The sequence below is a fragment of the Salmo salar genome, chromosome ssa20, assembly GCF_905237065.1.
Source record: "Salmo salar chromosome ssa20, Ssal_v3.1, whole genome shotgun sequence".
NCBI lineage: Eukaryota > Metazoa > Chordata > Actinopteri > Salmoniformes > Salmonidae > Salmo > Salmo salar.
This window is the reverse complement of record NC_059461.1, coordinates 60,200,989-60,227,567: the sequence shown is the minus strand read 5'-3', so window position 1 is coordinate 60,227,567 and position 26,579 is coordinate 60,200,989. Positions and strand designations below refer to the sequence as shown.

The window sequence follows — 26,579 nt, the reverse complement described above, 5'->3', positions numbered from 1 at the left end:
CAAGGTATGTTGTTGTATGTGTCTTTGTGTCTTGTGTAGTTGAGACATGGTATGTGTCACTGTGTTGTCTAAGGTAGCTATTGTTCTAATAGTATTAGTAGTCTGCTCTGTGCTGGGTGAAAGGGTTGGTGACTATGTTGGAAGATCGAGTCAGTTTAAGAGCTGCTATCCTGCCAGATGAAAGGCTGGTCTTTCTGGGTGATCTTCTGAGCTGTTCCACGGGGTGAATGCAGTGTTGCTACAGCTGTGCTGTTCTTCTTTCATCTCCATACCAGAGTATGTTAGCGAAGCTGGAGTGGAGCGAGATTCCCAAAGGCTGGAAGCGTCAGCCTTCTCGCCAGCTCCAATTTCGCTCCAGTAGCGCTCACTTCACAAGCTCAGAGAATGCCCGGCCCAGCATGCATCTGTAGTCTACTTGTGTGCTGCTATAGCCCCTTGCTTTAGCTACTGTCATGGAGTTCACTAAATATTTTCATAAAGAAACTGATAGAACACACAGGTGCTAAATCAATGTGACAAAGATGAGGACCAAGAGCAAGATAGGAAAGGGAAAGGGGATACCTAGTCAGTTGTACAACTGAATCCATTCAACTGAAATGTGTCTTCCACATTTAACCCAGAGTGCAGTGATGTAGTGTCCACAATTAAATAATCATTGTGGAATCTGAAAAGACAAGTATCCTGAAGCATGATGGTGTACATACTACGTACACATGCTAAAAGAAAAGAACGACTAGGTGGATAGATAACTAAGTGTGTCATTGTAGCAAAGTATTTATAAACTAAACATCAGATGTCTTAAAAGTTGTGTTCATTTTTGTTCTATTATCTACACAATAGGCCATAATTGATTTTGACTCAATAGGCCTGGCATATTGCCACTGTCAAGGAGCTTTCCGTATTGGTTGGGTTATTTTGCCTAAAATCCTTTAGGCCTACCTATAGGAACATAAAAACAACACCTCTGCATCTCTGGCCAGCCTGTCAAGAGTGGCCAAAAGGGTGTTAATCATCCCCAGTGGCTCTGCATGTGTAGAGAGAATATTCTCCGCTGCTGGCCGGCTCTCTAGGCACCGTCACATGAGCCTTAAGACAGACTCTGGCCAAACACCTGTTTCTAAGAATCTATTCAAGTTCACTGTCAACTGAGCCTAATAAGGCATTTTTCGATTCATTTAATTACATTTTAGTCATTTAGCAGACACTCTTATCCAGAGCAACTTACAGTAGTGAATGCATACATTTCATACATTTCATTTCATGGATTTTTAGTTTTTTTGTACTGGCCCCCCGTGGGAATTGAACCCACAACCCTGGTGTTGCAAACACCACGCTCTACCAACTGAGCCACAGGGAAGTCACAGCCTCGTTGCGCAATTTATAGACTATAATGATTTAATAAAACAAAATGTTGTTTAAATGCCGAGCTCTTTATGTCCCCACCAGCCTATTGTGTCACCAGTAAATGTTTCACAATGTATTTCTTTGTAGAATAGCCTTGAAATAATTGTATTCATATAGCCTAGATAATGTCTGGCTCCTGACCTATTTAGAGTGTTTATATGCTGTTTAATGTGACATGTAGCCTATTTGAAACGATGTTCGCTTCTTACATTTACCTTTACATGTTTATTAAACGACTTTTCATTCAAATCATATGGTTTGGTTTCAAAATCAAAACCAAGTGGTAGAGCTAGGTAGTCAGAAAATAGATGGGTGTTGGTTCAATTGTGATTTTAATGATTAGAGCGAATTTGGTGGGGCTGTTTTTTTTTCCTGTGAGCGCGGAGTGGTTTTTAGCGGAGCGGTTGGAAAGGACATGCTCAGTGAGCAATGAGCGGGATTTCCGACGGCTCAACTCCGCTCACATACTCTGCTCCATACATACAGTACGGGATTTCCGACGGCTCAACTCCGCCCACATATTCTGCTCCGTACATACAGTACGGGATTTCCGACGGCTCAACTCCGCTCACATACTCTGCTCCATACATACAGTACGGGATTTCCGACGGCTCAACTCCGCTCACATACTCTGCTCCATACATACAGTACGGGATTTCCGACGGCTCAACTCCGCTCACATACTCTGCTCCATACATACAGTACGGGATTTCCGACGGCTCAACTCCGCTCACATACTCTGCTCCATACATACAGTACGGGATTTCCGACAGCTCAACTCCGCTCACATACTCTGCTCCATACATACAGTACGGGATTTCCGACAGCTCAACTCCGCTCACATACTCTGCTCCATACATACAGTACAGGATTTCCAACAGCTCAACTCCGCTCACATACTCTGCTCCGTACATACAGTACAGGATTTCCAACAGCTCAACTCCGCTCACATACTCTGCTCCATACATACAGTACAGGATTTCCAACAGCTCAACTCCGCTCATACACTCTGCTCCGTACATACAGTACGGGATTTTCGACAGCTCAACTTCGCTCACATACTCTGCTCCATACATACAGTACAGACCCTTCAGAGAAAATGACTTCTGACCCAGTCGGCAGGCTTCGGGCCTGGTATGCATCCCAAATGATTTCCTATTCCCTTTATAGTGCACTACTTTTAACCAGGGTCCATAGGACTTTGGTCAAATGTATTGCACTATATACACGCTTAGAAAAATGGGTTCCAAAAGGGTTCTTTGGCTGTCCCCATAGGAGAAGCCTTTTTGATTCCATGTAAAATCCTTTTTGGTTCCATTAAGAACCCTATGTGGAAATGGTTTTTACATGGACCGAAAAGGATTACCAAAAGGGGTTCTTCAAAGGGTTCTGCTATGGGGACAACCGAAGAACCCTTTTCAGTTCTAGATAGCAACTTTTTTTCTAACATTGTAGGGAATAGGGTGCCATTTGGGACAAGACCAGGTCAACAACAGCAGCCTGCATTCTTCAGATTTGTAGTTTATGTCCTCCTGTTATCCTGCTGTTGACACTGACAATCAATAAGCTCTCTCTCTCTCTCTCTCTCTGTTTCTCTCTCTCTGTTTCTGTTTCTCTCTCTCTCTGTTTCTCTCTCTCTCTCTCTCTCTCTCTGTTTCTCTCTCTCTCTCTCTCTCTCTCTCTCTCTCTCTCTCTGTTTCTCTCTCTCTGTTTCTGTTTCTCTCTCTCTCTGTTTCTCTCTCTCTCTCTCTCTCTCTGTTTCTCTCTCTCTCTCTCTCTCTCTCTCTCTGTTTCTCTCTCTCTGTTTCTGTTTCTCTCTCTCTCTCTCTCTCTCTCTCTCTCTGTTTCTCTCTCTCTGTTTCTGTTTCTCTCTCTCTCTGTTTCTCTCTCTCTCTCTCTCTGTTTCTCTCTCTCTCTGTTTCTCTCTCTCTCTCTCTCTCTCTCTCTCTCTCTCTCTCTCTCTCTCTCTCTCTCTCTCTCTCTCTCTCTCTCTCTCTCTCTCTCTCTCTCTCTCTCTCTCTCTCTCTGTCTTTTTCTCTCTCACACCCTTTCTCTGTCACTCACTCACTCACTCACTCACTCACTCACTCACTCACTCACTCACTCACTCACTCACTCACTCACTCACTCACTCACTCACTCACTCACTCACTCACTCACTCACTCACTCACTCACTCACTCACTCACTCACTCACACTATCTCTCACTCATTCACTCACTCACTCACTCTATCTCACTCCCACTCACTCTCTCGCCACACATGGTGTTAGGTAGATTAGCGAGTGAGTGGCAGTGGCACCTCCTGGTACGGTTGCGATAGAGGGGTATTGTATGGAAGTATTGTATGGAAGCTGTGGTATGGGGGCATGAGGGGGATATTGTGTGTAGTGGTGGTGGAGAGGATGTAGCCCTGAGGGTGGCAAGGGGACCATGATGGAGAAATGGGGGGAGGTTAATTAAAACCTGAAATGGAAAAATAGACCCACGTTGTTCCCACGACACTGGTAGAGTGACTTGGGGGCTGGGCCTGAAGCCGGGGCTTGGAAGATGGTAGGGGGTATGGGGACGGGTGGGAGGGTGGGAGGGGAAACAGGAGGAGGGTTACGGCAGAACCTGCGGCTAGGCTATATTATTAATCCATCTACTGCCTCGCCAGCACTCTGCTAGGCTCTCACTGGACCTACTACTGCCTATTTCTGCTTCTATGTGCAACTACCTAAGTACAACCAGTCACTCAGGCTACAAACGACCCTTTATAGACAATAATTTAAGCCTCACTTAGCTCTTCCTATTGTCCATGCACAATTGAACTCTATTAGACAAGGAAATGTTAGACAGAGACAGGAGGAAATGTTGGCTTGTTTCAGACATGAGACATCTGAGGTGGTGGTTGTGGTTGACTAGAAGAGGCTCACTGTTTCCTCCTGTCTGTCTGTCTGCCTCAGGCTGTTAATGTAAGGTAATGTGATCACTGAGTATGTGTTTGTGCTGTTACTGTAAGGTAGTGTGATCATCATTGTGTGCAGCAGTAGTCTGTCTGTAACCAGGCTGCTGCCACTCCTGATGCCTTCCCCAAGGTAGTCAGACAGCAGGGGAGCAGTGCACCAAACTAGTGTTTTCATAGCCACAGCTCTCGCTCGCTCTCTCTCTCTCTCTATCTATAATTTCTCTTCTCTCTCTCTCTCTCTCTCTCTCTCTCTCTCTCTCTCTCTCTCTCTCTCTCTCTCTCTCTCTCTCTCTCTCTCTCTCTCTCTCTCTCTCGTGCCATGTTAGACGCTGCCTGAGGATGCCAGTATGATTCATGGCTGCTGATTGTTGACGGTTTATGTCATGGTTTTATGTCATGCTTTGGTTTTCCCCACTTTAGCTGCCCACGCTTTTCCTTTCCGTCGATTTGCTGGAAAAACATCTGGACTCCAAGAAACTCCCCCTCCACCCCATCTTCCCTCCCTCCCTCCCTCTCTCCCTCTCCCTCCCCTTCCATCCTCCTCACTTACTCCCCCCTCTAAAGTGAACAATGTCCAGCTCTCTGGCCATGTGACAGGGAGGAGGTGGTAGAGGGGTAAGATGGAAGGTCTGGGATGAGTAAAGGCTTCTCAAGCCACGGGTCCAAACTATACTCTTTCTCATGTAGCGTTTGATTGTAGTGATGAGGTTTCATTGGGATTACATCTTTGGAGAGAAAAGTCCCACATTGCACACAGGCATTAGTACACACGGCTCCTGTTGCTTGGCTCCTGGCATGATGTTCTCTGCCAAAAATGTGCTGAAAGAGATGTAGTGGGCAGAGCTGGGTAGGAGGGTACCAGGGGGTAGAAGAGGGATAGAGGAGGGGTAGTGGAGGGATAAGGGGTACAAGGAGGGGAGAAAAGTGGGGCGCACCAGAAAGGGGTGGAGTTGGAGAGATCAGGGGGTGGCCACATGGCTGTTTGGGGGTAGATGTAAAGAGAGAGTGAGAGAGAAAGTAGGAGAGAGAGAAAGAGAGGAAGAGAGAGAGAGAAGGAGAAAGGGAGAGGGGGAGAGAAAGAACAAGAGAGAGAAACAGAGAGAAAGAGATAGAAAAGGGAGGTTTGGATGTGAGAGGAATCAGTAAAGATCAGTATCTCTGAGCAGCAGGCTGTGATCCTAGAGTTGGAGTCTAACGTTACTTGCTGCTGCGTGGGAAGAGGAGAAAGATGCCCAGAAACTCTAAAACGTCTCTAATACGTCTGTAGAACGTCTGTAGAACCACCATATTGGAATGTGTACATCCTAATGACTGTATGATGAAGATAACCAGTGAGTAAACCACAAACTGTTTGTTACAGTCTGATCATTACGGAGTTGAGAATATTTAGGATTGGACTAATATAGGGATAATTTATCTCTCAAGTGTAACTCTACTTCTTTAGAATTTGGACAAGTCTAATGTAGTGATTGTATTTTTTTTTAACAAGGAGCATGTTTCTTTATATCATGTTATATAGGCGTTGATCTACACACTTAACAGTTAATCAGTTAGCTTTGTTACCTGCCTGCATCATTCCGAACTCATGCATCTCTGTCATGTTGTTGGCGGCCAGCCAGCCAGACAGGGTTAGGGTTAGGGTTAGGGCTTGCACTAGCAGGTTCAGCTCAACCCTCCACCAGCCACTCTCCAAGTCTGCATCCCTATGGACCCTGGTCAAAAGTAGTGCACTATATTATAGGGAATAGGGTGCCACTTCAGACGCACGCAGACCAAGTGTGCCATCGCTTCCCCTTAGGACAGTAGCTATCTGCCTGTAGATCTGATGTTCCATTCGTTCCATAACAAAATGTTCCTACTGCACTGACTGTGTCCCAAAAAGCTATGTATGTACTATATATTCAATAGGGAAAGTAGTGCACTATATAGGGAATAAAGTGCCATTTGGGACACTGCCAGGGAATGTTCCTATAAAGGGAATGATGTTGCGTAAGGAGAGGAAGTAGTATCCCCTGTAGGGATAGGTTAGTCGGCCACACACAAACACACACACACCTTAGTAACAAACGTACTGCTGGTGGCATTCTGGACCTTTGTCCCTCCACCGTGCTGGGTTTCATGTCATTGTTGCGGTGCAACATTACACTGTACACAGTTTTACAGCCATGGTTGTGTAGTAACAGGCAGTTCCCGTCCTGACTCGTTGCCAGACCAGGGTTACATTCCAAATGGCACCCTATTCTCTGTATAGTGCACTACTTTTGATGGGCCCTGGTCAAAAGTAGTGTAATATACATGGAATAGGGTGCCATTTGGGACGCAGGCCAGCCTTTTCTCCCTGGAGAAGGTACGTCGGAACGTCGGTTGGAACAGAATGTCTCGAGATTCTGTTACAGAATGCCCAGGACAGGACAGTGGAATTCCCAGATCATATTCCCTGTTCTGTTGCCAACAGTCCCACCTCCGGCGAGAATGGAGATGGAGGCACTCTCACCATGTGGTGCAGTAGAACAATATGGCTCTACTGTACTCAATACAATGTACAACTGGCAGGACAGGCTAGTCGGAAGAGAGACGAAGACCTGAACTCTACTGTACTCAATACAATGTACAACTGGCAGGACAGGCTAGTCGGAAGAGAGAGGAAGACCTGAACTCTACTGTACTCAATACAATGTACAACTGGCAGGACAGGCTAGTCGGAAGAGAGAGGAAGACCTGAACTCTACTGTACTCAATACAATGTACAACTGGCAGGACAGGCTAGTCGGAAGAGAGAGGAAGACCTGAACTCTACTGTACTCAATACAATGTACAACTGGCAGGACAGGCTAGTCGGAAGAGAGAGGAAGACCTGAACTCTACTGTACTCAATACAATGTACAACTGGCAGGACAGGCTAGTCGGAAGAGAGAGGAAGAGCTGAACTCACGGAAAGTCTTAGTTCTTTCACTTCAGTGACCTCTGATGCTGCTATCTTAAGACTAGTGACAGTGACCGGAGGTTTTCCTTTTCTATCATGTGTCCTTACAACACTGCACTCAAAGACTTGTATTGAGATAGAGTTGGCCAGGTTAGTGTCAGTTATCTATGGGAGATTTCCCATGTTGACTCAACCTGTGATGTGACCCTGTTATGGAGGCCGTTGGAGTAAACCGGGATCTGACGTGGGTGTAGAAGTAAACATGGACGTTGTCATCCAAGGACACTCTCTACGTCCCAAATAGTACCCTAAACCCTTTATAGTGCACTACTTTTGACCAGATCTATATGGAGTCATAGAGCTCTGGTCAAAAGTGCTCTACTATATAGGGAATAGGGTGACAGTTGGTACATACCGTCTCCCGCTGGGAACTGTTAATATTTATTCAATTGGTGGTCAGACTTGTCGGTCTATGGACCAAAGTCCCTAGTCATTGACATGTGGACACAGCGCTGTAATGATACAGGTTAGACACAACACAGGTGAGTCACAGAGAAGATGGTCACTGTGTTGGAGAGAGGGGGTGGGGTACAGTATAGCCACAGACCGGGGTCAGGAGAAAGGTGGGGTAGAGACAGGACAGATGAAGTTACAGTGAAAGGTTATCTCTGTCACAGACCGTTCTATATGGAGACCCAGGTGGGATGAACTGTGATAAATGACTAGTGCGTCACGGAGCGTCAGACAAAGACAGGGGCGGGAACAGACCTGCCGGGATACCTCTTTTGAGTGGAGTGGTCCTCTGTCCTCTTTATTCACACTAGACATATTGTTGAGCTGACTGTCGAGGGATATGGACTGGAGGATGTTCCTATTGTGTTGATCTGCTGTGATATTAACACTAGCGAGTCAGTCTACACACCGACGTGCCTGGAGTATACTGCTTCGCTGCACTAGGCTATTGTAGCAGCTTCACTGTGGAGTTGGGATCATATTGGAACAGGAGGACAGGTTTGGGATCTGAATAGACTTCTATAACAGACCTGTCTGTAGTGCCAGTCCCGGGTAGGTGAGAATATTTTCATTCATAGTAGATGGGAGAGAATTGGAAAGTGTTTTTGAATTTTACTAGGTCATCTTCTATCTCCGTGTTTGCTATAGTAGCCTATCGATTCTGTAGTGAGAGTGGTGTGTTGGCTGAGAAGTGAGAGGGGTCTGGTGTGTAAGTTGAGGAGAGAGAGGAGTGAGAGTGAGAGAGAAGTGACAAGAGTAAGTGAGAGTGAGGGAGGATTGACAGGAGTGAGAGAGGAGAGAGTGGAGTGAGAGAGGAGAGAGAGGGTCTGTTCTGTTAGTTAGATGTGAGAGGTCTGTCTGCTTCTTCAAGAGTTCGGAGCCAGAGAGGGGACATCACCCCTCAGGTGTCAGCAGGGTCAGGTCATGACCCCACAACAGGGGTCACCACTAGGGGTCACCTGTAAGGGACAGGGTTAGGGTTATTATAGGACAGCTGCTCTATTACAGGACAGCTGTTCTGTCAGGAGGCTGGCTGGATACTTAAATTAAACATTGTCATGCTGAAACAAGAAGGGCCTTCCCCAAAATGTTGCCACAAGGTTGGAAGCACTGAATCGTCTAGAATGTAATTGTATGCTGTAGCATACACAAAAACGCTACGGAATTAAGGGGCCTAGCCCGAACCATGAAAAACAGCCCCAGGCTATTATTGCTCCTCCACCAATCTTTACAGTTGGCACTATGCATTCAGGCAGGTAGCGTTCTCCTGGCATCCGCCAAACCCAGATTCGTCCGTCAGGTCTGCCAGATGGTGAAGCGTGATTCATCACTCCAGAGAACGCGTTTCCACTGCTCCAGAGTCCAATGGGGGCGAGCTTTACAACACTCCAGCCGACACTTTGCATTGCGCATGGTGATATTAGGCATGTGTGCGGCTGCTCGGGCATGGAAACCCATTTCATGATGCTCTCGACAAAAAGTTATTGTGCTGACGTTGCTTCCAGAGGCAGTTTGGAACTCGGTAGTGAGTGTTGCAACCGAGGACAGGCGATTTGTACGCGCTACGTGCTTCAGCACTCGGCGGTCCTGTTCTGTGAGCTTGTGTGGCCTACAACTTCGCGGTTGAGCCGTTGTTGCTCCTAGATATTTCACAATAACAGCACTTACAGTTGACCGGGGCAGCTCTAGCAGGGCAGAAATTTGGCACCAACTGACTTGTTGGAAAGGTGGCATCCTATGACGATGCCACGTTGTAAGTCACTGAGCTCTTCAGTAACGCCATTCTACTGCCAATGTTTCTCTGGAGATGGCATGGCTCTGTGCTCAATTGTATACACCTGTCAGCAACGGGTGTGGCTGGAATAGCCGAATCCACTAATTTGAATTGGTGTCCACATACTTTTGTATAGTGTATCTAGAGAACATCAGACCGCCAGTCCAGGACAGTTTGATCTGCTGGCTATGCTTTGCTATGATACCTATATTTAGCATGATTTCTTCTGTTTGACAAGTCTAATATTTTGTAAAACTGAGATAAAAACACACACAACAAAAATGCAGTGTTGAGACGATAAAAATGATAGATATGATTTTTAAGGTGCAGTTTTAGAAATATATATCCCATGTCTTCCTGATCCTGATCCACCGGTGTATGCTGACTTGTATTTATGTCGCCCCTCTCAGAGCTCTGTGGTCAGGTTATAGCCCTATAATCCAAGCTAGAAGAGTTAGAAGCTTAGAGACCAGACCTCAGATAGTCATATCAGGTTTTATGTCGGTCTTCCTGAGGGACCAACTATGTATGACCTTAGTACTAGTTGAAGTTGAAGTTTTATTGTCACATTCAGTACAGTGAAATGCTTATCTTGCATACTATCTAACAGCTATATGGTTTCAATCTCAACTCTGCTTCTGTTTTTTTGTTCTTCCAAGAGAACAACCTTCCATGGTGAGTGCTGATGTTTGCTGATGGGTGTTTTAGTCCAACTCATCATAAAGGCATTCGACAGGCTGTATTTTTGTTGTTGTTGACAAAAAACATTTTGACAAATGAATGGATTTCCTTCCCATAATTGATAAAACATAAAAGTTAAATTGTTCAGTGAAACAGTGAATACCCCCTACCCACCAATCTATGTTGGACATACTGTTTATTTCTGTTACTCTGACTGACAAGACATGTTTTCTTCTGTTTCAGAACTCGAGGCGAAGGAGGCGTGTGATTGGCTACGAGCGGCAGGATTCCCCCAATACGCTCAGCTCTTTGAAGGTAGTTAACTCAATCAGCCAATAACACACCATAACAATGCAACACTGGCACTGGTACGCGCGCTCACACACACACACACACACACACACACACACACACACACACACACACACACACACACACACACACACACACACACACACACACACACACCACACACACACACACACACACACACACACAGTTGTCTGTCAGCTCTCCTCTCCAGTCATGTATTATTGTGAGAGAGAATGGTTTGATCATAACAGACATATTATAATAAGGTAATAAAGTCATAATAGACCAACTATAAAACAAAAACGGGAGTTTGAATTTGAAATGTAACCTCTGTTGTGAAATGAGCTACTGTTGATTTTAACTTTGATGTAGAGTTTCTATATGAGGAGGGAATTATCTGGCATAGTCTGGCTTCCTCTTACACTGCCCTGCCCAACCCAACCCAACCCAACCCAACCCTGTCCCCTGTCCCCTCTCCTCTCATGTCCTCTCCTCTCATGTCTTCTTCTCTCATGTTCTCTTCTCTCATGTACTCTCATCTCATGTTTTCTCCTCTCATATCCTCTCCTCTCCTCTTATGACCTCTCTTCTCATGTCCTCTCCCCTCCTCTCAAGTCCTCTCTTCTCATGTCCTATCCTCTCCTCTCATGTCCTCTCCTCTCATCTCATGTCCGCTCATGTCCTCTCATGTCATATCCTCTCCTCTCATGTCCTCTCGTCTTATGTTCTCTCCTCTCCGCTCCGCTCATGTCCTCTCCTCTCATGTCCTCTCTTACCCTCTTATGTCCTCTCATGTCCTCTCCTCTTATGTCCTCTCCTCTCCGCTCATGTCCTCTCCTCTTATGTCCACTCCTCTCATGTCCTCTCCCCTCTTATCCTCTCATGTCCGCTCCTCTTAAGTTTTCTCCTTTCCTGTCATGTCCTCTCCCCTCATGTCCTCTCCTCTCATGGAGGGAGGGAGGGAGGAGAGAAAAGTGACAGTGAGACAGGGGTACTGCAGAAAGAGAGAAAGACTCGGCTGGTCTTTGGCCTGGATAGTTACTGGCTAGATTTACTACCCAAACATGTCCAGCACACTAAAACAAAGAGGTCATGAGAAAAAGTTTTATCATCATGGGTTAGAAGCAGCCAGCTCTCCTCACCACTACTGCGATTGGATCAGTGTGTTTGGAAAGAAGCAGCTACAGTCTCCACTGCTATCCACATTTTGTCCCCTTGTATTCAGCTATATACAGCCTGCTCACTAAAGGAAACAACATTTTCCAAGACTGTAGTGTTTCAATTCAGGTGACGCTGTTGTATTGAGGTAGACACTGATGAGTAGACATGAATATTGAGTATAAAATAACCGCATTTTGAAACCATTTCACAATTCCTGCCGGCTGCGGCTCCCAGCACCCAGATCTGTCTGAGTGTATTCTGATATCTGTGTTTCTCCTTATGTGACAGACCATGCTACGTTGCTTTCATAAAACAGTTAATGGTACCACATGAATGCAGTGGAATGTAATATGGAGGGTCTGGAGTGAATCTGTGTCTGCGTCCCAAATGGCACCCTATTTCCTACATAGTGGACTATGGGCTCTGGTCAAAAGTAGTACACTATGTGGGCAATGAGGTGCCATTTGGGACGCAGCTGTGTGTTACATAACAGGAGGCCAATACCCAGAGACAGACGTAATACTGCTGCTGCTACTGCTCAACGTCTCAGCGCCGGTATTTGGGCAAACCCTGTCTCTCTTCATTACCATCTCTCTCTCTCTCTCTCTCTCTCTCTCTCTCTCTCTCCCTCTCCCACTCCTGGATAGCTCTCTGGAAACAATGTGCTTTCCTTCTCAGAGCTCTTCTGTTTAACTTCCTGAGTTAAAAAGTGCCACGTGTTTCCAGCCTAGCTGCCCTATTAAGGAGCTAGATAACTACTGAGGAGAAATGGTTTTAACGTTAATCTGAGAGCAGCGTTTAATCTGGAAATCTGTTTCCTCCTCCTCAGACTCTCAGTTCCCCATCGACATCTCTCCTGTGAAGAAAGACCATGACTTTCTGGACAAAGACCTGGTGGAACCCCTCTGCAGGTGACTGGATTAAACCTGGTTGGACTTTCCATACTGCTTCCATACCGATTGCAGTGTCATTCAGTTGACGTTGAATGTGTGAGATTGTATGACAGTCGGTAAGGTAACGCCAGAGAGAGCTGAGTGTTTGAGCCTCAGGGACGTGAAATGGATCTACATCGCTTAAACTGACAGAGCGATAATCACTGTGAACAACAAGCACGTCACACATCTAAGAGTCCTTCACTAAACAGATGTCACAGAAAAAAACAACAACACAACAGATTAGCCAACCTGGCAGACCAGAGGGGTATGCAGCAAAGTAAGATCAATGCGTTAGCCAGCTAACTTAAATATAGTGAAATAACTTTTTATTTTATGTTAAGATAAAATTGAAATGGGCATTGTCTACTTGACTCATGAACCAGAAAATCAATAGTTATTTCTGGTTGTTTGTCTGGCTAACTGCTTTGTTGTATACCCCTCTGTGCCCATTTTAACCTGCTTCTGTCTGGCAAGACTAGTAGTCAAGCTCAACCTCACCATTGTTTCCCCTCTGCTATGCCAAGACATTAACTGTCTCTGATTGGGTTCAAAACAGCCCTTTAGTTCCCCATGTTGCCCTATATTGCTATGGAAACTTTCCCCAGAGACTGTCAGCAGAGAGAAGGGCTGCGTCTGAAATGGCACCCTATTCCTTATATAGTGCACTACTTTTGTCCAGGGCCCATAGGAATTTGTCAAAATAGTGCACTATAAAGGGAATAGGGTGCTATTTGGGATGAAGCCAAGGTAGGAGGAGGGAAGGGCTGCCTTCACAACCTAACACACTGTGACGCTAAACAACACTTAAGCAACTCATCTACATTCCAAACTAGCCCTGGAGACAATGCCTCCCAGCTCCCACCTCGCTATCACTCTTTCTCCCTGTGAGTGTCACCCCCCTACACCATCCCTGACTCTTCTTTATGGTCACCTGGAGCCAAGGGACAATGTCTGCCTGTCACTGTGTGGTGAGCAGAGTAACACTTCCTCCCTTCACACTGACCATGGAGCTGAGAGGAACCGATAGATACAGTATGTCACGCTCTCCACTGCTGGTTTCTCTTTGATCCCTGGTTATTCAGGCTCTATTATGCTCTATAGTCAAAGCTTTTTAGTCTTTAGGAGTTAGGGGCCCTCAACACTCTCTATAGGCTCTACAGGCTCCAACAGCTTCTGTAAGGATCATGGGAACTAACCTGAAATGGCAACCTATTCCCTATAGTGCCATACGTTTAACTAGAGCTCTATGGGCCCTTGTCAAAGTAGTTTACTATATAGCTCTGCTACATCTGAAAGGGAAAGAGAAAGGTGGATACATAGTAAGTTGTACAACTGAATTCAACTGAAATGTGTCTTCCACATTTAACCCAACCCCTCTGAATCAGAGAGGTGCGAAGGCCGGCCTTAATTGACATGCACGTCTTCGGCTTTTCACTGTCACTGAATCCACATAAACCCTGCATGGGACAGTATCTGGAGTGGTAAAACGTTATGACTATCACATCACAAAACTTCCATCAAGCACCATTTTCTCCTTTTTCCGTGGGATTGGTTAGGAATGTGTTGTCATGTTTTCCTCTCGTGTAGTTGTCGTTGTTGTTGTTGTTGTTGCTTTAGGCAGGGCAGCTTGTTGGCCTGAGTGTCTCTGCCTTATTTACCTCTACAATAGGCCAGCCTGCCCTACTCTCAGCCAGCTAGCTGTCCCACAGCCCCCTACTCCCCTACTCTCAGCCATGCTAGCTGTCCCACAGACCCCTTCTCCCCTACCTTCAGTCAGACTAGCTGTCCCACAGGCCCTTACTCTCCTACTCTCAGTCAGACTAGCTGTCCCACAGACCCCTTCTCCCCTACCTTCTGCCAGACTAGCTGTCCCACAGGCCCTTACTCTCCTACTCTCAGTCAGACTAGCTGTCCCACAGACCCTTATTCTCCTACTCTCAGTCAGACTAGCTGTCCCACAGGCCCTTATTCTCCTACTCTCAGTCAGACTAGCTGTCCCACAGGCCCTTACTCTCCTACTCTCAGTCAGACTAGCTGTCCCACAGACCCTTATTCTCCTACTCTCAGTCAGACTAGCTGTCCCACAGACCCTTATTCTCCTACTCTCAGTCAGACTAGCTGTCCCACAGACCCTTATTCTCCTACTCTCAGTCAGACTAGCTGTCCCACAGACCCTTATTCTCCTACTCTCAGTCAGACTAGCTGTCCCACAGACCCTTATTCTCCTACTCTCAGTCAGACTAGCTGTCCCACAGACCCTTATTCTCCTACTCTCAGTCAGACTAGCTGTCCCACAGGCCCTTATTCTCCTACTCTCAGTCAGACTAGCTGTCCCACAGGCCCTTATTCTCCTACTCTCAGTCAGACTAGCTGTCCCACAGGCCCTTACTCTCCTACTCTCAGTCAGACTAGCTGTCCCACAGGCCCTTATTCTCCTACTCTCAGTCAGACTAGCTGTCCCACAGGCCCTTATTCTCCTACTCTCAGTCAGACTAGCTGTCCCACAGGCCCTTACTCTCCTACTCTCAGTCAGACTAGCTGTCCCACAGACCCTTATTCTCCTACTCTCAGTCAGACTAGCTGTCCCACAGGCCCTTACTCTCCTACTCTCAGTCAGACTAGCTGTCCCACAGACCCTTATTCTCCTACTGTTTGTGAGGTATATTGTACAATTCCATTGTTACATTAGCAACTTGTGGGTGAGATTGAATTGAAACCAACTTTAACAGTTATGGAGCTGTTTAGAGCTTGTTAGCCCAGAAAATATCAACAGGGACGTAGTTTCCTTTGTGTTTATGAACTCTACTGGGTAGAAGGAGAGAGTGACTAAGAGGGAGCACGAACAAGAAGTCTGTGTGCAGCTGAGGAAGCAACATAGACTAGTCCGTTAGGTGTTGCTGGAGAATTTCTGTGAACCACAGGCGAATAGACTAATGACTACCACAGCAGGCTACCCTCAGCCCCTCAGGACCTCAGCAGTCTTCACCAATTAGGTCCCTGTCAGGGAGAGAGAGGCCAGAAGCAGACAGACAGGCAGGAAGATAGAGAGAGAGAGGCCAGAAGCAGACAGACAGGCAGGAAGATAGAGAGAGAGAGGCCAGAGCATCTGCCCATTAAGCTATTAGCCACAGTTAGCAGGCATGATTAGGTTTGGACTGTCCTGGCTGTGTAGTCGTCAGCCCCACAGTCATTTAGCTCCTGGACTGGAGAACAGATCAAACTACGCTGGCTTACTGTGTCTATTCCTGGTGACTTCTCTCGGAGAGAAGGATGAACTCTGATAATGTTTTTGTTTACATCCATTTGGCTTGTTTCTCTTCCAGACGACTCAACACCTTGAACAAGTGTGCCTCTATGAAACTAGACGTCAACCTTCCTAAGAAAAAGGTAAGTAGAGGTTTTAATTATTATTATTATGATCCTGTTCAGTTGCGCAGTGATAAATGTATAACACTTTTAGTCAATGCAAGGACATTATGTATACCTTCCTATGGTATTATGGTAATAGATACTGAAGATATCGGCCAACACAAAACTACTCCTCCTCTTCGCCCTCTATCCTTCCATCCCTCTATCCTTCCATCCCTCTATCCTTCCATCCCTCTATCCTTCCATCCCTCTATTCTTCCATCCCTTTATCCTTCATCTGTCTATTCTTTCATCCCTCTATCCTTCCATCCCTCTATTCTTCCATCCCCCTATCCTTCCATCCCTCTATCCTTCCATCCCTCTATCCTTCCATCCCTCTATCCTTCCATCCCTCTATCCTTCCATCCCTCTATTCTTCCATCCCTCTATCCTTCCATCCCCCTATCCTTCCATCCATCTATCTTTCCATCCCTCTATTCTTCCATCCCTCTATCCTTCCATCCGTCTATTCTTTCATCCCTCTATCCTTCCATCCCTCTATCCTTCCATCCCTCTATTCTTCCATCCCTCTATTCTTCCATCCCTCTATCCTTCCATCCCTCTATCCTTCCATCCCTCTATCCTTCCATCCCTCTATCCTTCCATCCCCCTATCCTTCCATCCCCCTATCCTTCCATCCCTCTATCCTTCCATCCCTCTATTCTTCCATCCCTCTATCCTTCCATCCCTCTATCCTTCCATCCCTCTATTCTTCCATCCCCCTATCCTTCCATCCCTCTATCCTTCCATCCCTCTATTCTTCCATCCCTCTATCCTTCCATCCCTCTATTCTTTCATCCCCCTATCCTTCCATCCCTCTATCCTTCCATCCCTCTATTCTTCCATCCCTCTATTCTTCCATCCCTCTATCCTTCCATCCCCCTATCCTTCCATCCCTCTATCCTTCCATCTCTCTATTCTTTCATCCCTCTATCCTTCATCTGTCTATTCTTTCATCCCTCTATCCTCTATCCTTCCATCCCTCTATTGTTCCATCCCTCTATCCTTCCATCCATCTATCCTTCCATCCCTCTAACTCAGATCCTGTGATATGTGAGATCTGTCCATTGTTGTATTCCCTAAAGGATGTACTACTTCTGACCAGTGCCCTGATCAAAAGAAGTGTACTATAAGGAATAGGGTGCCATTTGGGACGCACACATCACCTCTTCCTTCAGTGTGGAGGGAAGCCCCTCTAGGCTTCAGGATGTTTCCTATTGGTTTATTTATGGCTGTAGAACCAGATAAATGCTGTTATATCGTCATGATTATGTGATCGATATAGAACTGTAATGTGATTATAACTGAACAGACACATCCTCTGGCTCTCAGATGACATTTGCCTCTCCTTCCTGGAACAGATACAGATACAGACAGGCTGTGATGTCACACCCTCACAGATCTCACAATATCTAGATACAGCTGTCCCATCAGCTTATAACTACTACCAATCAGTCAGATTGTATCTTGTTACCATGTGTTGATAACAGTGTACTGACAGCGCTATGTGTCTTCTCCCTTCCTGTGTGTCCAGAGGGAAGACTCGGATGAGTGTGTTTATGTAACTGTTAACAGGTTTAGATTTCTACCTGACTAGGTGATCATGTGTTGATAATTGATTTTGTGTTGTCTTCCTGTGTATTCAGAGTGAAGACTCTGATGAGGAGGACCTGTTTGCCATCAGTGACAGATGGACGTTTGAGTGTACGAGCCGCCGCTGGTCCAGACTAAAGGGGGAGGGGCAGAGTCCCAGGGAGGGGGAGGGGCGGGGCCTGCAGACCACCACCAGTAGCGAGAGTGTTCTAACTGACCTCAGCGAACCAGAGGTCTCATCTCTCCACAGTGAGGGCAGTGGGGGGAGTGGCCACCAGGCTGTGAGCACAGAGGACTCAGACTGCTCTAACCGGAACTACTACGACTCTGCAGCCATGCCTGAACCTGACTCCACCTCCCTTACCCTACCACACCTCCCTAAGCACCTCCCCTACTACGGCTCGCTGCCCGCCAAAAACGGCCGCGCCAGACGGACCCGAGCCAAGGACTTCCTGCATCGCATGGAGACGCTGGCGCTGGGTAGGGGGCATTGCAAGAAGTTGGTGATCAGCGCTCCGGTACTGCAGACAGAGCCGCAGGCCCTGAAGACGCTGCGCTGCGCGGAGATCACCAATGGGGACGGGTCGGGGGCGGAGGTACCCACTGGGGGACCAATCCTAGGGCTAACCCCCCAGTGCCCCTCCAGCAGCGAGGGCAGCCACTCCAGCGGCAGCACTGTCTCCTCCCCCAGTCTGAAGGAGAGGAAGCCCCACTCCCAGCGGACGGACCGGTCCGACGCCAAGCGCAGTGGCATGTATCTGGAGGACTTAGCCGTGTTCTCCAGCCTGCAGCAGATCAGTGGCGTGGCCCAGGGGAAGAGGGGCGTGGCCGAACACAATCAGCGTAATGAGTTCCGCTCCTACGAGGACCTGGTGGTCCACATCCCCAAAGACCACAAGCCTGGCACCTTCCCCAAGGCCCTGTCCATAGAGAGCCTCTCCCCCACCCTGGGGGCCTCTGTCCCCTGGCACAGTGACAACGTCAACCCCCTGGAGCCCCAGTCCAACCCCCACCCTACCTCTAACCCGAGGGAGTTCTACCACCGCCCGCTCACCCAGTTCTGCCCGCGGGGCAGTAGGATCAGTGTGTACGACAACGTCCCTGGGTCTCACCTCTATGCCTCTACTGGAGACCTGCTGGACCTGGAGAAGGAAGACCTGTTCCCCCACCTGGATGACATCCTGCAGCACGTCAACGGCCTGCAGCAGATAGTGGACCACTGGTCTAAGAACATTCTGCCCTCTGCAGGCCTGGATGGACAGGGGATCCAGCCTGCAGGTCTGAAGTCATCCAGCCAGATCACACTGGACTTTGAGGGGACGTCTGTTCTGGAGGGACAGAGCACATCCAGTGACGGGGACAGAGACGGCGTGTCCCTCATTGAGACTCACTGTACAGGACACAGAGAGAGGAGGGACTCAGGGGTGGGAGCATCACTAACCAGACCCAACCGGTAAGAATCATAGTCCTCAAATGATTATTAACATCTCAGTGTTTAGTACCTTGTAGTTATTTCCATACTGACAGTGCTAAATACTTAACCTCTATGGGACCCCTTCCCGTTCTCATCCCGGTAACGGGATTGCTTGACAAGATAGCATGGCGCGAAATTCAAAACAGCAAAAATCTAATAATTTCAATTTCTCAAACAATCAACTATTTTACGCCATTTGAAAGATAAACATCTCCTTAATCCAACCACATTGTCCGATTTCAAAGAGGCTTTACGGCGAAAGCATAAAAATAACTCCATGTTGTTTGCGCGTTCAGTAAGCTACTCAAAATGTAGGACGCACGAGGAAAATGTCACGACGAAAAGTAAAAAAAAAAAATCTATTTACGTTCGTTCAAACATGTCAAACGTTGTATAGCATCAATATTTAGGGCCTTTATAACGTGAAACTTAATAATACTCAAAACGTCCGCCTTTTAGAGGTGAAGTCTAGTGAATGATTTGTGGCTAGTTTCAGTTGTTTGATACATTTACAAATCTTCAAGTTGACATCATTGTCCAAGCTTGCATCCCAAATGGCACTCTATTCCCTACATAGGACAGTATGCAGGGAAAAGGTGCACTATGGGGATCTGGTCAAAAGTAGTGCACTATATAGGGAATAGGGTGCAATTTGGAACGTATACTAACTGTTGTCCTCTCTCTCTCTGGCATTAGTCTGCGATGGCCCAGCTTCCAGATGTCCAACCGGCTCAGCCACTCAGTGGCCTCGCTCCAGATCACCAACCAATCAGCAGGCCAGCTCAGCCTTCTGCAGAAGTTCTCTCTCCTCCGCCTCACTGCCATCATGGAGAAATACTCCATGTCCAACAAACACGGATGGACCTGGTGAGTACAATCAATCATTCAAGATAAGCTTGTCAAGGCTGCACCCTATTCCTGTGTGTGAGTAGACATGGGACTCATCCTGTGTTCTCTCTCTGTCAGGTCAGTTCCAAAGTTCATGAAGAGGATGAAGGTTCCAGACTACAAGGACAAGAATGTGTTTGGTGTTCCTCTGATCGTTCACGTCCAGCGCTCTGGTCAGCCCCTCCCCCTCAGTCTGCAGCAGGCCCTCCGATACCTTAGGAGCCAGTGTCTAGACCAGGTAGACTGTCAGTAGTCTGTAGACTGTCAGTCCCTCTCTCTGTAGAACCGGTCAGTCTGTCAGTGTCTGGACCAGGTCTGTCTGAACGTTCTGCTCTACTCCGTCTGCAGGTGGGCCTGTTCCGTAAGTCTGGTGTGAAGTCTCGTATCCAGGCGCTGAGGCAGATGAATGAGTCGTCTCCTGATGATGTCAGCTACGAGGACCAGTCAGCGTACGACGTAGCAGACATGGTCAAACAGTTCTTCAGAGACCTGCCTGAACCTCTACTGACCAGCAAGCTGGGAGAGACCTTCCTACACATCTACCAGTGTAAGGACTGATACACACACACGCACACACACACACACACACACACACACACACACACACACACACACACACACACACACACACACACACACACACACACACACACACACACACACACACACACACACACACACACACACACACAGACAAATCAAACTAAGGTATCTCTCCCATGGTTGGAAATGTCAACCACTATCTCTGTCTCACTCTCATTCCCTCTCTCTCCTCTCTTCTCCTCTCCTGTCCTCTCCTCCTTCTATTCATCCCTCCCTCTATCCCTTCCTCCCTCTCCTCCCTCCAGATGTTCCTAAGGACCAGCGGTTGCAGGCTGTGCAGACGGCCATCATGCTGATGTCAGACGAAAACAGGGAGGTGCTCCAGATGCTGCTCTGCTTCCTGTCTGATGTTACCTCCTCTGTGGAGGAGAACCAGATGACTCCCATGAACATCGCTGTGTGTCTGGCCCCATCCCTGTTCCACCTCAACATCCTGAAGAAGGACAACCTCTCACCCCGGTACACTACACGCACACACACACACACACACACACACACACACACACACACACACACACACACACACACACACACACACACACACACACACACACACACACACATATATAGACACACACATATATAGACACACACACACACACACACACACACACACACACACACACACACACACACACACACACACACACACACCGGTACATCACCTTATCAGCTCTAAAGTAAGACCAAACGAGGCACCATGGACTGTTCCTTCAGCAGTGTGTATAATGGACTGATACAACTATAACCCACTGGGTCTTGTATTTGGGTCACCTTGCTGTGCTATATAATAAATAATGATCCTATATACAGTATGCCCTCCTTTTAGACTCACCAGTGATGATGTCCTCCTAACTAGGTCTCTATGAAGACTGATGTTAACCAGGTGGGAGTCTGGCTCAGGCATCAGGGGTTCAACTACAGTGGAATAACTAACTACAGTAGACTGGCCATTTGGTTATTGCCTGTTTTTATTAAGAAGGTTCTGGAGTTCCAGGGTACTCTTTAAAACACTGTGTTTTATGACATCACGCTGTGTACAAACAGAAACCTCTCATTTAACTAACTGGTGGAACTGATTCTTTAAGGATTACAGGATCAAAGGGATAGCATGCAGAGAGAGATGTTGAGATGACCGGGAGGAGGGAAAGGAGAGAGAGGGAGAGGATGGCAGGGAGGAGGGAAAGGAGAGAGAGGGAGAGGATGGCGGGGAGGAGGGAGAGAGAGGGAGAGGATGGCAGGGAGGAAGGAGTGGAGAGAGAGGGAGAGGATGGCGGGGAAGGAAGAAGGACAGGAGAGAGAGGGTGAGGATGGCAGGGAAGGAAGGACAGGAGAGAGAGGGTGGGTTGGGAGGGAGATTAACTAGCTGTATTCAGTGGGAGAGAGGGAAAAGGTTAATGCGTTCATTTGGCATCTCGGCTGATGGGCTCTGGCTGCTGTGTTCATAATTGTCTCATTACCCATGATCCTCTGCTGTGTTAGTAACTGTTAATCATGATCCTCAGGGCCATGCAGAGGAAGTACACAACAGGACGCCCTGACCAGAAGGACCTGAATGAGAACCTTGCTGCGACGCAGGGACTCGCCCACATGATCATAGAGTGCAACCGACTGTTTGAGGTAATAGACCTGAATAGAATACAGTAGAATACTTCATTAGTAATCAACAATGCTACTAAGATGCCTTAGATACATTGGATGTCATAAAATGTTATAAGTCTCATTATAAAACATTATAAAGGCTCATACCTGCTGACAGGTAAGATATAAAGCATTATTCCTTCAGCCTTTTAAGTGTTATCGAACCATTTAAAAACATGTTTTGTCATTTATCAGACACTCTTATCCATAGCGACCTGATCTCTGATTGATCTTTCTTCTCTGACCAATCAGATTCCCCACGAGATGGTGACTCAGTCCAGGAACTCGTACGTGGAGGCGGACCTTCACGCTCCCACCTTAGAGGAGCTCTGTAGACAGCAGGAGGAGGACGATGTGTCCTACCAGACAGAGGCCAGACCCTGCCAGACACACTCAGAGATCAGACCGCAGAACCTGTACCAGAGCTACATAGAGAGCAGGCTCCAGGAGCTCCTGAAGGAGGTCAGAGAGAAGGCTAAGGGCTGGGTGTCCTGCACCAGCTCAGACAACACTGAGCTCTACTGTAAGAAGGTGGGTGATGGGAACCCTTTGCGGCGGTGGCGTGTGGCGGTGGAAGTGGAGGCCCCTCCCTCGGTTTTGTTGAACCGTGTGCTGCGAGAGCGCCACCTGTGGGATGTGGACCTGCTACAGTGGAAGGTAGCTGAGACTCTGGACAGATACACTGAGATGTTCCACTATGTCCTCAACCGCATGCCCCCACACCCCAGCAGAGACTTCCTGGTCCTACGGTGAGTGTGTGGGTTTGCGTGTGTGCGTTTGTATTTAGAATTTTGACATTTACATTTCAACTTAGAGGAAAAGTGAATACCCAAGAGCATGTTAAATGCTATGTTTGTTGTTTCTGTAGAGCACACATCAACATAAAGCCCTGTCTGTTCTACCTGTCTGTACTGAATGACGCTGACTCTGTCTGTCTCTGTCTGTCTCTCTTTCTGTCAGGTCGTGGAGGACTGACCTTCCCAAGGGGACGTGTGCATTGGTGTGTGTGTCTGTAGAACATGAGGACTGTCCCCGGGTCGGTGGGGTGAGGGCCGTGGTTCTAGAGTCCAACTACCTTCTAGAACCCTGCGGCTCTGGGAAATCCAGACTCACTCACATCTGCAGGGTGGACCTCAAGTGAGTCCACACCTAACATACCTTATAAATATAGTTGATTCTTTTCAGAAGATTGTGTAGTTGTTATTGTTGTAGTTGTTGTTGTTGGATTTGTTTGAACCTGACCATGTGTTGTTGTTGTTCCAGGGGGAGGAGTCCAGAGTGGTACAACAAGGCCTTTGGTCACCTCTGTGCCGCTGAAGCTGCTCGTATTCGCAACTCCTTCCAACCAATCAGCACAGAGGGGCCAGAGACCAAGATCTGACATTAGAGTCTTCCGTCCTTAAAGCTAGACCCACACATACCTGGAGGGAACTAGACCCAACCTGGCTTAGCCTAGAACTAGTGTAACCGAGTTGGATTTGTAACCTCACTCCCTAGCCTGAAATGTTTCCACCTGTGCTATCGAACTGCTAACGTTTCGGTAGCATAATTGGCTAAGTCGTTGTCAAGATGCTGGTCAAGGACCAGTAGGATTTGTGAGTGAGGAAGCTATACCGAGGAAGCACAGTGACGTCTGTTACACTAGAGTAAATTATGTCTGGTGCTAGACCCATCCATGCCTTCCATGGCCTGCCAACCATGTCTGGTGCTAGACCCATCCATGCCTTCCATGGCCTGCCAACCATGTCTGGTGCTAGACCCATCCATGCCTTCCATGGCCTGCCAACCATGTCTGGTGCTAGAGGAGTATATATTCATATATTCATAGAGTCCTGAAGCCAATAGGCAGAGCTGCAGCGCTAAAGAATAAAATAGACCATGCTGACGAATGGTTAAAACCAGTGGGTGGCAGCCCTATCACATCTGACCGCCGAACATCAGTCGTCATTTTCTATTTATTTCCTGACGATTCTACATGTTTAATCACCACCGTTTGTTGAACCCCAGCAGGTGATCTACTGTTACTGTGCAAAGCTAACGTTCATGTTGGTCTGTCTTGAAATGTGATGCCAGAACACAGAGACCGAAGAGAGTATGGAGCTTCTCTGGACTCTCTGCACAATGACACAAGAAGACCTCCTTAGGTGCTGGATGTTATTAAGACGTTATTATGATGTTATTATAAAATTATTAGAATGAACCTATTATTATTATTATTATTATTATTTGTATTATTATGACCGAAAAGAGAACAGAATGATGCTCCCAATGTCCATTAGTATTTAGTATTACAGTTATGTCTAGGACATTTAAGCTCTTCAAGGCTTCTGGGAAGCTGTATGTTATTTGATTCATGTAAAATGTAATGCTTTATGTTAGATATGCTGTGTGTGCACGCATGTGTCTGTATATATCGGTGTGTGTGAAAACATACATACAAGCATACTAGCTGTATATACTGTATATTTGAAAGGCTTAATGCTACAACTTATATATTGATTCCTGCATTGTGTCATTGTTATTGTAAATCATACGGTACTAATCTGTAAACTGGTTTTACTGGGCTTTAACAGTGCTGTGTGTGCCTGAATGGCTGTAATGTTATTCTATATGACCTTAGTGTTTAAGGTTGAAAACTATGTCTGCATCCTAAATGGCACCTTATTTCCTATATAGTGCACCACTTTTTTACCAGAACCCCCATAGGGCTCTGATCTAAAGTAGTGCACTATATAGGGAATAGGATGCCATTTGGGACAGAGCCCATGTGACTCAGGTTTGATCTCCAGACCTGCTGTAGAGAGCTGGCTGGACTGAGCTTCAGTTTAGTTCCAGAGACCAGATTTTTTAATTAAACAACGTAAAAAAAAAAGTTTATATTGCGTGTTTATTCTTTTTACAGACAAATGCAATTAGAATGGATTAGAATAGAAACTTAATTGCTCTAAGGGAATTTGCTTCATTGAAAGTCGCTCTCTTTTCACTCCACTTGCAGTTTGTTATTTTCAAAGTTGTATGTTCCACTAGTCAACACCTCACCTCACATGGTGTGTTCTCTACTTCACATCCCAAATGGCACACTATTCCCTACATAGTGCACTACTTTTGACCAAAGCCCTGGTTTGGTGCCATGTGGGATGCATTCTAAGCCTTTACTCTATACCACCCTGCATCCAACAGCTGGCTTGCCTCTGAAGCTAAGCAGGGTCAATCTTGGTTGGTCCCTGGATGGGAGACCAGATGCTGCTGAAAGTGGTGTTGGAGGGCCAGTCAAACTTTCTTTTGGTAAAAATAAGCAAAAAACTGATCCTAATGCCCCAGGGTAGTGATTGGGAACATTGCCCTGTGTAGGGTGCTGTCTTTCAGATGGGACGTTAAACAGGTGTGCTGACTCTGTGGTCACTGAAGATCCAGGGCACTTATCGTAACAGTTAACCCCGGTGTCCTGGCAAAATTTCCATCATGGCCACCTAATCATCCCCAGCTTTGAATTGGCTCATTCATCACCCCTCCTCTCCCTCTCTTCTGTAACTTTTCCCCAGGTTGTTGCAGTAAATTAGATTTTGTTCTCAGTCAACTTATCTTCAGGGAATTTGTCTTAACCAAACCCTCAAAAAAACATCTATAACAATCTACTGGCCTCCCAGCATTCTAATGACCTTTCACCCCTGACCCCACATAGCTGTTCCACACCATAGAGAACACTCATGTGATGTCAGGGACACCGCCAGCAACAATATACCAGATCATGTTTACATACCTCTCTCCCGAATACCACAACACCACACACAGTCACAGGCCGCCTAAAAAAGACATGGAGAGGGATGAATGAGGAAGAGATGAAGAAGGCAAAAACCGCCTGGGATGAGGTCAAGAAAACCGCCCAGAACAGAGTTAGCTGGAGATGAGCACCGTCGAGGCTCTTTGCTCAACTAGGAGCTGAAAGGAATAAGTCAAGTAAGTCAAGACCCAGTCTGTCAGAATACCTCTCTCCCATGCACTCTCCGTCAGAACAGACACTCCCATTCACTCTTAGACCAGGACAAGTTAGAGCTATATTAGTCATAGAAGGGTTCTAACCCCCTTGTCTCCTTATAGCAGCATGCTAGGCAGTGAGTTGGCCCTATTTCTGTTAAGAACACAATGACCGGGGCCTCCCGAGTGGCGCAGTGTTCTGTGCCAGTAGAGATTCTGGGTTCGAGTCCAGGCTCTGTCGCAGCCGGCCGCGACCGGAGGACCCATGGGGCAGCGACAATTGTCTTAGCATCGTCTGAGTTAAGGGAGGGTTTTCCTGGCAGGGATTTCCTTGTCTCATCTCGCA

At 47.0% G+C, this 26,579-nt stretch overlaps 1 protein-coding gene across 4 annotated transcripts in view; it reads left to right on the top strand.

Moving 5' to 3' along the window:
* The window catches only part of LOC106580986 (stAR-related lipid transfer protein 13), a 101,767-nt gene extending 76,632 nt beyond the window's left edge, over positions 1–25,135 (top strand). For 2 of the 4 annotated variants that reach the window (XM_045703702.1, XM_045703703.1), the window contains 12 exons: positions 10,487–10,558; positions 12,546–12,627; positions 15,975–16,038; positions 17,706–19,105; positions 19,823–19,993; positions 20,093–20,252; positions 20,363–20,561; positions 20,863–21,076; positions 22,123–22,237; positions 22,511–23,007; positions 23,219–23,395; positions 23,522–25,135. In XM_045703702.1, coding sequence (XP_045559658.1) covers positions 10,487–10,558; positions 12,546–12,627; positions 15,975–16,038; positions 17,706–19,105; positions 19,823–19,993; positions 20,093–20,252; positions 20,363–20,561; positions 20,863–21,076; positions 22,123–22,237; positions 22,511–23,007; positions 23,219–23,395; positions 23,522–23,639 — 3,269 coding nt within the window. In that variant the 3' untranslated portion in view covers positions 23,640–25,135. Of the gene's footprint in view, positions 1–7,628; positions 8,345–10,486; positions 10,559–12,545; positions 12,628–15,974; positions 16,039–17,705; positions 19,106–19,822; positions 19,994–20,092; positions 20,253–20,362; positions 20,562–20,862; positions 21,077–22,122; positions 22,238–22,510; positions 23,008–23,218; positions 23,396–23,521 lie in introns of those variants that run through there. The other 2 variants (XM_045703705.1, XM_045703704.1) reach the window with 2 other exon arrangements.
* Positions 25,136–26,579: the final 1,444 nt, after the last annotated feature.